The 17,768-nt window shown below is 33.6% G+C and overlaps 1 protein-coding gene and 1 pseudogene across 1 annotated transcript; one reads left to right on the top strand and one right to left on the bottom strand.

Moving 5' to 3' along the window:
* Nucleotides 1-2,616, top strand: LOC124848875 (subtilisin-like protease SBT1.6 pseudogene; annotated as a pseudogene).
* Nucleotides 2,617-13,899: 11,283 nt separating this feature from the next.
* On the bottom strand, nt 13,900-15,250 carry LOC124847368 (myb-related protein 308-like). The gene is made up of 2 exons (XM_047324850.2): nt 14,666-15,250; nt 13,900-14,555 (listed from the first exon to the last, which is right to left on the bottom strand). The coding sequence occupies exons 1-2, from the start codon at nt 14,926-14,928 to the stop codon at nt 14,042-14,044; spliced, it is 777 nt and encodes a 258-aa protein (XP_047180806.2). The 5' UTR covers nt 14,929-15,250; the 3' UTR covers nt 13,900-14,041.
* Between the last annotated feature and the right edge of the window lie 2,518 nt (nt 15,251-17,768).

Raw genomic sequence — 17,768 nt, forward strand, 5'->3', positions numbered from 1 at the left:
GAAGAAAGAAAAGTTAAATGTAAGTGAGAAATAGAAAAGAAAGAAAGACGAAGTATATTTATATGAGTGGTGAGTGAAGAAACTCAACCATACTGAGACATCTTAAAGAAAATGGGTAAGATTCCTTGGAAGTTACTTTCCTGCACATTCTTCATCATTCTCTTCAGTTTACTGTTTAAAGTAACGGCAGACTATCATCCTTCCAAAACATTCATCTTCAGAATCGATTCCGAATCCAAACCCTCCGTTTTCCCCACGCACTACCACTGGTACACCTCCCACTTTGTCCACCCAACTCGCCTTCTCCATCTCTACGACACCGTTTTCCACGGCTTCTCCGCTCTCCTAACCCCCCAACAAGTTTCTTCTCTTTCCCAACACCCCTCCGTGCTTGCTGTCTTCGAGGACCGCCGCCGCCACCTTCACACCACGCGCTCTCCTCAGTTCGTTGGCCTCAGAAACCACCGCGGTCTGTGGTCCCAAACTGACTACGGATCCGACGTCATCATCGGAGTCTTCGACACCGGAATCTGGCCCGAACGCCGGAGCTTCGGCGATTCCAACCTCGGCCCAATTCCTGACCGCTGGAAGGGGGGTTGCGACACTGGTGTAAGATTTTCTCCTAATAACTGTAACAGGAAGCTGATTGGTGCGCGATTCTTCTCCAAAGGTCACGAGGCAAGTGGCACGTTGTTTAACGACACCGTCGAATTCCTTTCTCCAAGAGATGCTGACGGTCACGGAACCCACACGGCGTCAACCGCGGCGGGACGCTACGTTTTCGAAGCCAGCATGGCGGGATATGCGTCTGGAGTTGCAAAGGGCGTGGCTCCCAAAGCGAGACTTGCAATGTACAAGGTGTGTTGGAAGAATTCTGGCTGCTTTGACTCTGACATTCTTGCAGCATTTGACGCTGCCGTAAACGACGGCGTCGACGTCATTTCCATGTCCATCGGCGGCGGCGATGGCATTTCCTCTCCTTACTATCTTGATCCAATTGCGATAGGGTCCTACGGTGCAGTTTCCAGAGGTGTGTTTGTGTCATCCTCGGGTGGGAATGACGGGCCCAGTGGAATGTCGGTGACCAACCTAGCACCCTGGTTGACCACTGTCGCAGCAGGTACCATTGATCGCGATTTTCCGGCGGAGGTTATACTGGGAAACGGACGAAGACTCTTCGGCGTGTCTCTCTACTCCGGAGTTCCGTTGAAGGGGAGAATGTTTCCCTTAATATATCCCGGAAAATCAGGGGTTCTTACGGATTCACTGTGCATGGAAAACTCGTTAGACCCTGACCTTGTGAAAGGGAAGATAGTGGTTTGCGACAGAGGAAGTAATCCCAGAGTTGCGAAGGGATTGGAGGTGAAGAAAGCAGGAGGAGTAGGAATGATTCTGGCTAATGGAATATCCAACGGTGAAGGACTTGTTGGAGACGCTCATCTTCTTCCCGCGTGTGCACTTGGTGCTGACTTGGGAGATGAAGTTAAAGCCTACATTTCATCCTCTGAGAACCCAAGGGCCACTATCGATTTCAAAGGAACTGTGGTGGGAATCAAACCGGCACCCGTAGTGGCGTCGTTTTCAGCGAGAGGACCCAACGGGTTGAATTTGGAAATACTTAAACCTGACTTGGCGGCCCCCGGGGTGAACATTCTGGCGGCGTGGACCAATGCGGTTGGGCCGTCAGGGCTGGAGTCAGACACGAGAAGAAGCGAGTTCAACATTTTGTCGGGCACATCGATGGCGTGTCCTCACGTGAGTGGGGCAGCGGCGTTGTTGAAATCCGCGCACCCTGATTGGAGCCCTGCAGCCATAAGGTCTGCAATGATGACAACCGCTACGGTTCTTGACAACACCAACCGTCAAATGGTTGATCAAGCCACTGGGAATGGCTCCACGCCCTACGATTTCGGCGCTGGACATCTCAACCTCGCTCACGCCATCGACCCTGGGTTGATTTTCGACATTACCAACGATGATTACGTCATGTTTTTGTGTGCCATTGGCTACAGGCCCAGGGTGATTCAGGTGATTACTCGATCGCCGCCTAAATGTCCACGGAGGAGGAGGCCGTCGCCGGAGAATCTGAACTATCCGTCCTTTGTGGCGGTCCTGCCAGCGTATTCATCCTCCAGAGGGTTATCGTTGCTGAGAAAGACGTTCTTCAGGACGGTGACGAACGTGGGTGAGCCAAATTCGGTGTATTGGGTGAGGGTAGAGATGCAGGCGGAGGGAGTGACGGTGACGGTGAGGCCGTCGAGGCTAGTGTTTTCGGAGGCGGTTAAGAAGCGGAGTTTCGTAGTGACGGTGACGGGAGATGCAGGGAATCTGGTGCTGGGCGAGGCCGGAGCGGTCTTCGGGTCGCTTTCGTGGACCGATGGGAAGCACGTTGTTCGGAGCCCCATGGTTGTCACCCAAGCTCAACCGTTTTAAAAAGTTTCTAGTGCTACCTTTTAATTAATGTGGCCTCAGTCAAAGGTCAAAGGAATTTTCGCATCGAAGAACAAAGATGCTTTATAGTTATTATTTTTCTTTTGAAGCTTTCGATGCTCTTATCCTTCGAAAAGTAAAGAGACCAACATTAAATTGATAAACAGGATAAAGTTATTTTTACCATCTAGTACTAGATTCTAAACATAGCTTTATTGTATTTTATGATTCTAAGAATATGAATTATATTTATGGAGACATGTTATCATTTCAAATAATAATAAGTGATAAGAAATTAGTGTATTAAAAGGTTGATAAAATATATTCCATATACTAAATATATCAGAAACAAAAGAATAAATGATGTAAAAATATTGAATGGTTTTATTTTAGTGGAATTGGAATGAGAGAGCAGAGATGATTTTGAAGAAAGTGGGGAAAGGGTGATGAATTTGGAATATTGAGTGAAAAAAAGTCACTCCAATTCTCTCAGCTCAGTCATTGAAATTAATTTGGTGAAGCAGATTGTTGCAAGAGATAACCAAAGGCATCTAGAATTTTTGTGAGAGAATATGAGAATTGTAAACGCCATGGTAACATACATATGCCCTCTACAGTTAATATTTTGAATTGTGTTGCCATATATTTTATTTTTAAAATTAAACAACTCGTAATTTTACATTTTGAATATAGATTCAGTTATCGTATATAATAACATTTATTATTTTAATGAGAAAAAGAATATTTTTATTCTTAAAGTTAATTTGTCCGAAGAAGTAACTCAAACCTTTTTTTTTAAGCAACTTTGTAGTGTCATATATGATCGAAGACGCGTGGAGTAGAAGAGTTGCTTCAAATAACCATAAATAAATAATAAGCATTTTTAATTAGAGATGCTATAATGACTTGAGAAAATGAATCAAGTTAAATATATTTTGAATTAAGAAACATTTATTCAATAAAATAATTGATCACAATTATTAAGTATTAAAGCATTTAAATATTTTTAGAAAAATATAATTATTTTAATAAAATTCATTTTAATTCTAAATCAGTTTAGAGGTGGACTATCGAGGTTCCAGTTTTATAATATGTATGCAGGCTATGCAGTCCATTTTCAATTAATCTTAAATGGATTCCCGCTTCATTTATGAAGCCTTCCATTTCAGGCTTCGTAGAGCCCATTTATAACTCCTGAAGCCCAAACCGTAAGCTTTGGTGGTTATGATTAAAGGCCCAATTTTGATTTGCGCCCTTACCCATATTAACAGACTAATGGTTCCTCAAAGGCTAATTATTGGGCGAGAAAAAGAGAAAACGGCATCATCCCAGTTTTGTGGAAGTAGTGACTCACTACCATCAGATAGGGCTTTCTTCCTGTGTCTTCCATTTTTCTTTCTGCACTAGATTTTACATTCAGGTAGGTTTTTTAAACTAGATTTTGAAATCAGATGAATTTCTCGGTTAACACTTTTACAAATTAAATTTTCAAATTCGATATATATAAAATTTAATAAAAATAAAAATCAAATTTTAAATAAAAATGAACAAAAATTATAACCAAAAAAAGCAAAAATAAAATAAAATAAAAATAAAGAAAGCTGAAAAGAAAAGAAATTTAACATTTTTCAAAAAAAAAAAAAACAAAAGAAAAGAGAAATTTTCGTTACTTTGAAAATGACTTAAGGTGCAATGTGTTAATAAATATATCAATCTGCACAATAAATACGTTTATTGCTTACCTAATTTATTAATAATATATATATATCGAATGACATATTTGACCTCATAACGAAATTTGAAGATAAAAAAAAAAGTGAGACGTAGGAAGAAAGCCCCTAAGATATTTTATATATATATGAAATTGGAATTTGATTACCACATCCATCCCTTTCTTCATAAACCGCACCATTCCACACGGAATTGACCAAACTCTTTGGCAAATAAATGGAAGAGTTGTTAGTTCGTCTTTAGAGTGCTTAATGGTTTTTCCAATGTGACCACAAATCACATCACATCAACATCCAAGGGCGATGGTAATGATGTCAAAATGGATTGATCGTGCTAGTTGGTATAAAGCTCATACAATATTTTAAAAATCACCATCGTAAAGTTTGATCCTTCTTATCTTTCTAACTTTTCTTTATTATTATGTTTTTGTGAAAAACTGTGACTGATTTCAGATGCGTGAAAGTGAAGAAACTCAGAAAACAAATCCAATAATTGCAGCTTACCGTTTAAAATGTCATTATCATATTTAAGCTCATCGTCGGTATGTCTCCAAACTTTTAGTTTAATCGTAGGATAAAGGGCCCAACAACATGTGAGGACAATGTCATGTCTGAAATCATTCACCAAACTTCCAATATTATATTGCTGCACGATTTCAGAAATCTATGAATCTTGGTATTTTTCTCAACGGATGTTTGGTAAAATATTCGCAGCAAAATCCATCCTTCTTACTTTCGTATCATGCAATATCATTCTCTTAGAAATTAAACACCCTTCAGTCCTCTAAATACACTAAAAATAAAAGTTTCCTTCATTGTGGAGCAGTTGCTGACAACAATGTAACACGTGGTTTGAATGCTTATTTGATCATTTATTAACGAACGATAAGAAATTAAGAAGAATGAAAGTGATGATGATGATGTGTTTCCGTGAAGGTATCTTAATTGGTTTGATGAAAGTGATGAAGTAGGTCGGGTTAAGCGAGTGGTTGAAATTGAGAAGGAGAGTGGGGCACTTGGTTTTATGAACATCAGCCCTACCTCGTCTAAAGTAGGGTTGGTAATTTAACGATAATGTTTGGCAATGTTGCTGGGTAGATGCGGCTGAGATTTCGGTACCCAACACAATATTTTCTGCTGCAAAACATATCCAAAGCTGTCAAAGCTTCGAAAACAAAAACATCGGAAATGTTTTACCTCCTGGAAGCACAGCCGGACACACTTCTCTTTCAACTAAATGTCAGATCATTATATATGCCTCCTGTTATAATATTTCATTTTACAAATTATAAATAAAAATTATGTATTGTATCATCGATCGATTTTTCATTGACCAGACAGTAAACGCTTTCAGAAAAATATTAAATAAACATTGTTTTCAATGTTAAGTTTATGTAATCCGAACAGCTTATTAATAAGTCGATCGGTGATGTATTTATTAAACACCAATATTATAAATCAAATATATAATTAAAATTTAATCTAAAATTTATTTCAAAACCTATAAATACATAAACTAAAGAAATAACTGAATACATTTATTATGAATTTAAGATTTTATTCTAAGATTTTATTCTGATAAACAATCAGATAACTTGAGCGACGGAATAATCACATGTTTAGTTTAGAGTTTAAAAACGAAGAACTGAAAATAACTTTATAAAAAAAACTTAATTTAAAAGATTAAAATAAAAAAGTGTCATTCGACTCTACATTCAAAACACTTAACATTTTTAATAATCAAAATAATTTTAAAAGTAAATTATTAAGTAGTGCTTCTCATGTAAAAAAATAACATTTCCTTTATATATATATATATATATATATATATATATATATATATATATATATATATATATGGACGTTGTTTGTTAACGCTAACTATATTTAAACCAGAAGTCTAATTTATTTATTTGATAAATTTTAACTTTTATAAATAAAATAAATTGTTTGGTTAAGAAAAACAAATAATTAATTAATTAAAAGATCAAACCATTGAATAAAATATTTTAATTATTTTATCTAAAATTAAAATATTTAAAAAGTAAAAAAATAATTTATAATTAATTTAAATATTATTATTTTAATTTCTTAGAATGATTAAAATTCATCTATCAAAGGCATAGTTAAAGTTTTAATGATATTTAGACGTGATTGTGTTGTCTAACTACCTTTTATTGTCTTACCAACTATTGTCTCATCAAATATTACATTTGGCAATCGATTGAGTGTCCGTATACTAATTTTGTGAACTTTCATTCACCTTGATTACTACTATCCATTATGAGATATTTTTCCTTTTTTTTCTTCTATGCATGACAAATGCTCGAAAAATATAATAACAATATTAAATAACTATAAATTATTGAAAGAGTTTAACTAGTACATATTTTTATGATTATAGAAACAATACATTACAATAATTAAACGAAGGATGAATAGTGATCAAAAAACTATCGAGAATAAAAACATCTATTTTACAACCTATTTTAACAACATTATGATATATATTAGTATTTAAAATAAAAAAATAAGAAAATATAATTAAAATATTAAGTTAATATTTTTTTATCGTTTTAATTAATATCAAAATATCAACTCTCAGTGATTTTAATAAATGTATGAAGAAAACGAAACGAAACAAATAACGAACTGCTAAATGAAATAATGTAGTACAATTTTGTAGATATATTCTCTTTTAACAACAATAGTTGATAAATAATAAATCAAATGATTAATAAGAAATAAAATTATCTTCTCACTACTCTGTTTCTTTCTCTGCCAAACAGAGTGTATATTATATTTTACTCTGTTTCTGGTGTGAAAAATCATAGATAAAATAAAGAAAAGGAGAGGAAAAAGAAAAGAATTAAGGTATATATATAGAGTTTGCAGTTATTGATATATGATTACTCTTGTTTGTTTTTCCTGTGCTTATCTAAATCTCCTTCTCATCATTTTAATCACTGACATGCCACCTAACTTTGCGAACTTTTCCTACCAGCTACATTTTTGCTATCTTGCACCGGGTGCCAATAAATTATCCTGCTCCCACTCTAACTTGTCACTGTCACAATTTGGTAGAGGGAGGCATAGCTCTGCCCAAACACCATTTTCTAATTTTGCAACTAGTAATTATTCTGATAAATATTTTATAAAATAGCCAATAATATATATATTTTTTTTTTAAAAATATAAAACTTTATACTTTTTAGATCATTCTACTCTTATATTCTGTGTTAAATAAATATAAAAGTGTGTCATATATTCTTTATCTACGATAATAAAGAATTAAAAAAAAAATTATTGAAAGAATAAGGCGTTGAAAAAATGATGAAAAATAAAAAGTAGTATTGGGCATTTAATAAGGGTTGGGATGTTGCTTTCAGTCCCTGAAAAGTGGTAACGTTTGGCAACTACCTATTTGTTCATTGCATCATATGGTTTGACAGTTTGAGTTCATTGGTGAAGTTGGGAAAAGCAACCAAAAAGAAACCCAAAACACAGCACAACACCACCACTAACATTTTTTTGTCATTTCATTTCATTTCTCTCTTTCTCTTGAGCTGAAATGTTCTATCAATCATTTATGGTTCTGCTATCATTACACACTACTGTGCTATGATACAAACAAAATTCTACATAGGTAAAAAGAATATATACATATAAATTTATATATATATATATATAATACCTCTGTTAATAAAAAAGTTTATTAGAATGTTACTAAAAACAAATTCATAAAAATTTGATCTGAATCAAACCATATCTTACCAAAATCAAACAGACAAACGGAAAAATCACGGATTCAGACAATTAATACGCATTTCGTTAAGTCAGAAGCGAAACAAAATTAATTTTAAAATATCATCACATTCGTTCTATTGTTTTTATATGTTTTATTAAATCATTTTAATTATATAATTTTTAAAATATATTTTTTAATTGTTTTTATTTTACTGAACTTCTGTCCTTTTATGTTTCTTCCTGAAAGTCAAAATCCAAAGGCACCGTTAAGGGTGATTCGGGTTTGTAGATGGGTAGTCTCCAAACAAATGACAAAGAATGCTTTTGGGTTGAGAACTTTGTTAGCCAATAAAATTCAACCAATTTATGTATTATTTTATTTGTTTGAATAATGTTTTCCTGCCCTTTTGTATGCCAATTAACATTTTAAATGCAAAGAAAAAGTCAGTCGTGTTGACAAATGACAATGTGATTAGAATAAGATAAAAATAGTTCAATGGTGATGACAATATTTCACAATTCTTCATTTATCAATTATCGTGTATGATATATATATATATAAAAGTAATACTTTATATTTTAAAATAGGTACGAGGAAAAAATGTATACTCCCAAAAACATATATTTCCTATTAGATGTGATATTTTATTTCACTTCATTTAAATAACTCTTATTTTCTTACCTAGTTTTACATTTTCTTTAAATCATTTAATTCCTCCAACACTTACCAAGCTTATTCTAATGTTTGAAAATTTTTCCTTTTTCCACGTCCCAATTATACCTTTATTTTATGTGATTATATTCAAATATTTAAATAATGTGTTTCATCTTAGAAAACACAAACTTTAATTTTATCAAATGAAATATTTTTTATACATTTAATTATTGTGAATTAAGTTAGAAAAATAACTTTATTGTATGGTCATATGGTCACATAAAAATATTAACAAAATAAGATCATCTAAAAAAAAGTGACCGGTTTGAATAGGTTGAGATAAGCATCGCCACATGTCATACAATCAAGATAAATAAATGTTATTTGTTAACTGATTACATGGTCATAGAGGATGAGAAATTGAGTGGCCGACAATAAATACTTCTAAACATGGCTTCTAATTAAGATTATTAGTAAGAACTACTTAATAGATAATTGCCTGTGATAACTCATGTCAAAATCTGAAAATAAAGGTGAAAGGTAAGAAAATAGGTGATTATATTTTTTATAAATTTAAGATTTTACTATGATTTTCGATCGAATTAATCATTCACTAGTGCAGCGAGGGGCTTTTACCGCGGTTATTTTTCACTATACGTCGCGGTTTACGAACCGCGGCATATTCAGCCGCGGTAGTAAGTCAGAGACTTTAGGCCGCAGTTATGACCGCGGTATATAGGTTGCGGAATATGCCGCGGTTGTCCAAAGAACCACTGCCTAAATCCTTTTTTTAAAAAAAAAAAATTTGTCCACTATATGCCGCGGTTGGGGTTACAACCGCGGCATATTCCCCTGCAGTTTTTTAAAATTGCAGGTCTGTTTTTGTGATATTCACTACCACAAAAACAGACCTGCATATAGTAGTGTCTTGAATCTCTGCAAAAGACAATTCATATTAATTAGTGTATATGAATTCAACATTTGGGAAAAAATCAAAATTTGTTAAAGTTATCAAAATTTGTTAAAGTTACCACTAATGAAGAAATCATGTTAAGAATGCAAAAGGGCATAAATACCTGGAACAGGGGCGACGAAAAAGCTTGGTGCAACAAAGGGGAATGGCAGCGGAGAGGAATGACAGGCGTTTCAAACGATTTTGATCGGCTAAAACTATTTTTTATCGTCAAAAATGGGAAATGACCGAACAATTTTGAGTTTAAACGGTGAAGAAACGAGGGAACTGAGATGGGTGGTCGGCGGGAGAAGAAAACTCGAAGTTGTTGAGCGTCTGCGCGAACAAGACGATACTGTTCCAAAGTTTTATTTTTTAACTCTGACTGGGGAATCTACCGCGGTTCACTACTTAACTGCGGTATAATATGGCATTTTTGAAACTATTTTTAAACTATATGTCGCGGTTCGGCGGCAACCGCGGTATAAGATGACATTTTTGAAATTATTTTTAAACTATATGCCGCGGTTTGGCGGCAACCACGGTATAAGATGGCATTTTTGAAATTATTTTTAAACTATATGCCGCGGTTCGGAGGGCAACCGCGGTATATTCCTCTAAATATTTCAAATTCATTTTAAATTTATTTCAGGTAGGAGAATAGGTTGCGGTTACTCTCAGAACCGCGGCATATACCCCTGTAACTTCTGAAATTCTCTGACTCAGTCAGCCCCTGCAATAAATTGGCAGGGGTATATGCCGCGGTTTTCCAGAGAACCGCGGCATATAGGCTGTTATTTAATTTTTTTTTCAGACGTGGCGTCAAAGGAGATGGTTGACTGGCGTATATGCCGCGGTTCCCCTCTGAACCGCGGCATATTCCTTCGATTTATTTACAAAACTGCCACCGCGCACCATTATGCTGCGGTTTCTAGTGAACCGTGACATAATGTGCGCTGTAAAAACCCAATTTTTTTACTAGTGATTAGTCTTTACAAGTACATCCGATGATTTATGAAGATCCTCCACTTTACACGTGAAACAATGACTAACTATATTTATTATACTTAAAATAAGTTTTCTCATATAACTTAATATTGAGAAATAGAAATGTGATGGTGGTTTGAAAAATAAGGGTTGGTTGGAGAGTTAAAGAGAAGTAATTTTGTAAGAAGTGGAAAAGGCATTGGATATGTTGAGAAAGTATAGGTAATTAGTGATGCAGTGTTGGTATTTGATTATGATGCAGAGATGTTTGTATGTATGTGTATGAGGCAACAAGATATGCAAAGCAGCAGTAGTGTAGTGGTTTAGAAAATGAGGAGAAAAGGACCCACCATGTGATGTTGGTGGAAGTTGAACCAATTTAACAAAGTAGAGAAGAAAAGCAAAGAATTAAATCAGAAACAAAACTCTTGTCTGCTTTTCAAATTCAAGTAAGAAAATATAAATGTTGAAACTTGATAACACTAATTTTGTTATTTGAAGGAAAGGGAAAAACATGTAAATATCTGCCGGAAGCTTCTATAATGTTTCTACCTAACACGTTTGAAAATGAAAAAGTGTGGTGATGATCGTTGAAAAGCGACCCTTCCCATTGTATGTGGATATGGCTGCCAATCACCTACAACCCACTCTCTCCTTTTTTTCTTTTTTTCTCATTGCTCTGTCATATCATATCTATCCATTTCTATTTTACTCTTGTAGGATCTATTTCTTTCACATCAAAAATTTATGATATAATTAGAGATCATACATACTTTTATAATGTATTTGAATTTATAAACATAATGTCCTCAAAGAAATAAAAATAAGAGAAAGTACGATTACTGAAATATTAAAATATATATATAATTATAAAAAAATATATTGTTAATATTGAGAATTAGAAAAAACAATATTTTCAAATAAAAACATGTATAAAGTTTAAATAAAGACTGCAATTTATTCGACATATATAAATATAAATACTAAAAAAAGTATTAATTAACGTACAATTTTGTAACTTTTCTAACAAAAATACAAGCTGAACAATTCGTCTGATTAAAATTGTAAATTTTCTCGTTAATACATAACTTTCTAAGTTTCTTATGCACTAAATAACGGGTAACACTGTTATTCAAATCAACTATTCACATATAAAATAACTTTTTATTTTTCCTTCCTTTTTCGTCTCATACAACGTGTCACCTTGATAATTACTTAATCAACAATTAAGCTAATTGGAAAAAATTAATCCATTAAAATAAATCATATAATTAATTATATTTATAAATGATAATAAAATATTTATTACATACTCTATCATTGAAACGTATATAATTATGTTTGTAGGTATTTAATTATTATTTACATTGATATAGCGATTGTATGTAATTGTAATTGTTTTAATAGTTATATTATTAATATATATATATATATATATATATATATATATATATATATATAGATAGATAGATACATAACTCATACTTTTATATATAATTTCTCAAATTCACACTATCACCTTTTCTCTAAAATTCACCATAACATAAAATCATTTTTTTTTCACAATAGACCAATATTCCAAATGAGTCTTGCATTTACATGTATGGTTCCATTCACATTATTACTATTTCCCTATATCATCAACCCTCTTGTATTTTAAATATAATTATGTCCAACAATTGACATCATTATATATATCTTATCAATCAAATAAAAGCACATTCACATTCAATTATACAACACAATCATTCACTTTATGGCTTTACTACATTCACAGATAACCTTTATCAAAATAATTCTATCAAAACTCGACTTTAAAGTAATTTTGCACGTAATTGTAAAATTGTAAATTTGTGAAACTCCAACGAAGTAATGCATACAGTAATTGAAATACACTAAAAAGTTGAAAAAAAGAAGAATGGGAAAAGCTGAGTAGGTAGGTCTGATTACATAGAAAAGTAATGAAGTTTGTTGAATGGTGACCTAAAAAATTAAATGTTAGAAGGATGGTAGAATATATGATGGATACATTGTGCTACAAATAATAATACATCCACGCAATTTAGGTATCCTATTAATTATTGATCTCACATGCTCTTTTTCATCTCACCCTCTCTTTCTGTCACAGCTTATCCATTTACTCTTTCCATACCAACAACTATCACTCTCTCTTTTTTTCTTCTTCTTTTTTCTCTATAAAAGACAATCCCATAAACATCCTCAAGTACAAAACAACCCCAATACTCTTAACTCTTCATGCTATCCACACACCCAATCAAAACAAACACAAAAACAAAACTATTATCAAACAGAGTACCCATGTTTCAACCTTCTGTTTCATCATTTATTGCTCCCACTTTCGTAATTCTCACTGCTCAGTTTAAGTTTCATGTGAATACACAAAAATAAACCACGAAACTACTTTTGAATGTAATACTGAAACGTGAATGAGCAAGTTGTTTCAAAGAAAAATACATCGTATATTATTCCACTGCGGTTTAATTTTAAAAATTTTAGTCAATGTGAACTATATAGATGGTGGGTTATGTTCTGTTTATCTTAAATTTTTTATGTGAAATTGTAAAATTGCAAATTAACTCATGATCCGTCCTACGTTACCATCCTATCAAAAAAGTTAAATATATTTTCTTCTTACACGTTATATTTTGATTCAAATAATTTTAGTTTGGTTGTTACCTCTTTATATTTAATAAATATTTAAATTGAAATCAAATTGATTGAGAAAAATAAATACCAAATGTTATAACTATTTTATAACACTTTTAATAAACTATAATACTAGAAAGTGTGTAAAAGACTTTACTTAGTTGAAGAAATAAAACTAATGATATCTCACATTATAAAGTATTAAATGCTTAACTCGTAAGAAATAAAAATACACAGAAAATACTAAGGATGTATGTGATCTTTAATTAATGGGCGTAAGATCTTAGTTAGCCGAACGATGTTTTTTATTTTCAATATGTCATGCAAAAAACATTAATCCAAATCAAAAAGAAAACATTGTGTAGGGTTGTTAATCATGAAATACATGCAACCAAAAAGTTATAAATGTTATAATGTGGTAGAAGATTAAATTAGATTAAAATGAGTAGAAAGACGAATCGAATTGACGTGAATCTGAATCTGAATAGAAATTCTAGTGAAAGACGAAGAGGGTCTACGTGTCTTAAACAGTGGGTAAAGTTGGGAAAGAGAACCGAAACCCAGGAATCCCAGGAATCGAATTACTACTTAATTTTTTACGAACGGTAAAATTTTTTGATGGCGGAGAAAGGGTGAATCTATTACGTATTAGGTTTTATCCACGTTTGCGAGATAAGAAAATACGCGGAAGGTGGAGAAGAAGGACACGAACATAGGAACAGAGCACGGTGTTGAACTGTACTGGGTGGAACTGTATCATTTGCATCCATGAACCCAAAACTAACTAATTAATTAATCAGAGAAGAGAAGGGAGAAAGAGGGAGAGATTCCGAAATGAATTTCTCTCTACTGGGTAGCAATCTGAATGTAATTTCATTTCATTTGCAAGGTTCTGTAATCCAAAGGGTTGGTTTTCAAGCCCAAGAAATCGTAGCCAGTGGCAGTAGAAGCGTTGGCATTTGCAGTGATGGCATTGAGGGCACAGCTACAGTCTTTGCTGTTTTGCAAACCCAAACTGCAGGCAAAGCAAAGGCTTCTCGCAATACTCTTCGATTCCTCTTCATCGCCGCCCTCCTCCCGTTCGTGATGGGGAGGACTGATGCTTAGCTCGAGGTTCAAGTCGGGGCAGCGTTCCGATGTGGGACTCTTCGAATCCTTAACCTCAACCGACACGTTGTTGTCCTTTTCCTCTTGTTTGGGAGCAAAAGATATGGTGGCTGCGCCGGCTGATTCTTGGAGTTGATTGTGACGAGGAGAGTCGTTGAGAGGCCTGTGAGTTGCAGGGTCAATTCCTCTGCTCAAAAGCTTCCTTCTTATGTGAGTGTTCCAGTAATTCTTTATCTCATTGTCCGTTCTCCCCGGCAATCTTCCGGCTATGAGAGACCACCTATATATAATTTGGACCCATCTCGTGAATAAACCAAGAAACGGTAATAATCGGGGTGTTTATTATTATTATTATTATTATTATTATTATTTATTTGGATTATATCTTACTTGTTCCCGAGGAGGCTGTGGAGTTTGATGATGAGCTCATCTTCTTCTTCCGTGAAATTCCCGCGTTTGAGGTCAGGGCGGAGGTAGTTGATCCAGCGGAGACGGCAGCTCTTGCCGCAGCGGAGAAGGCCGGCGGCTTTGGGGAGAGAGCGCCAGCAGCCTTCACCGTGAGCTCTGATGTAAGCTATGAGGCGATCGTCTTCTTCTTTGGTCCATGCTCCTTTGTTGGTGTGTGCTTTCTCACAACAAGGAGACCTTCCCATGGAACGATTGTTGTATTGGTGGCTGAGGTGTGGTGGTTTTGGTTGAACAATAAGGGTGGCCGGCCCTGAGAGATGATTTTTATAGGCTTTTGACTCAAGAGAAAAAGCGATTACTGATATTGGTGCTTCTAGACGTGAGTTGGTGAGATAGGTTAGAGGAGAGTGGCTGGTACCTTTCCCTCTCTTTGAATTCGTTTCATTACATGATATATATTGTTAGTACTATAATATACCATAATTTCATATATTATTATAATCATCTTAGCCTCAAAAGACATTAGCTATGGGTTAGGAGGGCCAAGGCAAGACAAGAAGATGTGAACTTTCCCCCTTTTTGCATAAACTAATAAATAATACATCATTTTATATCCTTTTCCTTTTTCTCTACATAAAAAAAAACAATTCCTTTTTCAATAATGCCCTCCTAACATGTGATGCTGTTGCTATTACCGTAAGGACTATGCTGCTTCCGCATTTAATCACTTTAAATTATATGCATCATTTGCAAGATTTTTTCTATTTTTCTTTTATAAAATATTATAACTTATTTTCATATTTTCCTCTGTTATCCTCGTTTCACGAACCAAGCACCCAAATAATTTATTAAAATAGATGTCGATCGTGTGTAACCATCCATATAGTCAACCCTGTCGAATGAAAATAGAGTTATAATAATAACATAAATGTTTAATATGCATTTGCCATCCTAAAAAATAATGAAAATGGTATTATTGGGGGGTGGAAGTGAGATATTGGATATTGTTAAAAAGAAAAAGAAAAAGAAAAAGAAAAAAGAGTGATTTAAGTAAGTTGGTTGTTGTGAGCTTCCTGGAAAGAAATGTATCGGTAGTTTGGCTATTCATGTGTGAAAGCATAGAGATGGTAATGGTAGTTGCTGTTCTTTATTATATTGGTTTGGTGCATTATCATGCATGAGAGAGAGAGAGAGATAGTGAGTATGTGTGACAGTGACGGGTTTCTAGAAGAGTTGGAAGTTGGGTTGAAGGATGATGATGATGATAATTGATTGATGAAAGAGAAGAAAAGAGAAAGATAAAATGATAGAATGTATGGTAGTGGTTGTATATGGCCTTTGCTTCACCTTCCACTTTCCCTTTTTTCTTTGCCCCAACCTTCTGCTCCAAGTTTCGCTATTGCCAACCAAATCCCTAATTTTATCCTTTCTCTTCCAATATTTAATATTCGCTTTGAAAATTCTTTTATTCGGTGAATATAATTATCATGATACACTTTTATATTTATTTGACAAAGGCTATAAAGATAAAATAATAAAAAAATATAAATTTTTGCATTATTTTAAGAGATAAGAGAATAAAAAGTTGGTAAGAATAGTGTCAAATAAATGTAAAATATTTAAGTGTATCAAATAATTTTTATTCTATCATTGCAAGTAGATGCTGAAGAGTTAGTACTGTAAGTAAAAGTTCGTTTCAATCTTGCCAAATTATTATTTAATTTATTATTTATAATTATATTATTCACTTTTTTCGTCTCTAACTCGCACTCATTTCAATTCTAGTTATTAAAAATTTAAGTATGAGTTTAAATTTTATATTCGATGAAATAAGAAAGTAAAACATGATATAAAAATAAAAGATTTATTAATCTATTTTCTTAGTATTTTGGGTAGAGATTAGTATAATTTTTTATATGATTTATGTTTATGTGACAAACCTCTTTCTCTATGTAGACTCAACTTTAATCCTGTTCTCCTTTCTATTACAGGTTGGTAACAAAATAATGAAGCTGCACACACTTTACAAAATCCAACTACCTTTTTTCAATACACATTCATTTGCACAGGGGCACTGGTTGGTCTGCACCAAACTCAAAAATATAAAAGAGGAAGATCAAACCGAATCAATAAATTGATTCGTACATATGGATCGATCAAAATAAATACAGTGTGGTCTGAATCTTAGGTTTCTTCATTTAAAACCAACAGCTAACAACTGATGGCATTTCAGATAAAAAAATAATTTGTTTCTGAGAAAAACATTCATCTTTGAGGTTCCCCATCTTGGCTCTTTCTCGTTCTTAGTTTTTGGCTACCTTTTACGTTTTGGTTTGGTAAGATCGTATGCTTTTTAGTTCCTGGTCTAAATCTTTGTCTTTCTCTTCCAATTCTGATTTCTTTTCGTCTCAAACGCTAGCCTAGTAAGGTAGCCAACCTTTAATTCGTTGATGAGGACAGAGCTTTGAAATTTTTTAATTCCTTACGATCTTTCATATTTAGGCTGTCTTCCTCACATTCTGGCCGTAGGTACCACCCAACACATTCTGTTTGGTCCTAGAAAACTTGCCTATTGGTTTCCTAGATTGCAGTGCAATTGTTTTATTACAATACTTTTGAATTTATATGACCAAAGTAAGAACGCAAGTGGTGGGCTATGCCTGATAAAGCTCGTTTGACCTCAACTTCTAAGTACACGATGCTCACCGTAGCCTCCTAATTCCTGGGTTTAATTCCATTCCCTCAAACATCAATTTTATTTAAAACACTTTCTTTTTGCACCCATCATTTTTATAATGCCATCTTATCTTCGATCCCTCTCGCATTGCCCATTCCGAAATCTTTCCGAACAAATTTTGAAATTTCTCAAACATGATTTTTAAATAACGTTTCAAAATAAGTTTTTTACTCGACCTTATAGAAATATTAAAAAACCAGACTTCAAAAACAGAAGGTGGATTTGGTCTTTCTATAAGGGTGCAGTTGGTAATGATAGAGTGGAGAAAGAAAAAGCCTTCTACAAAGTTAAACCAAACAAATAATTAATTTTGACGGGTTAGAATTTCTTGTCCAATTTTTTTTTCAG

This window comes from Vigna umbellata, chromosome 2, assembly GCF_029865625.1.
Source record: "Vigna umbellata cultivar VRB3 chromosome 2, Vumbellata_1.0, whole genome shotgun sequence".
NCBI lineage: Eukaryota > Viridiplantae > Streptophyta > Magnoliopsida > Fabales > Fabaceae > Vigna > Vigna umbellata.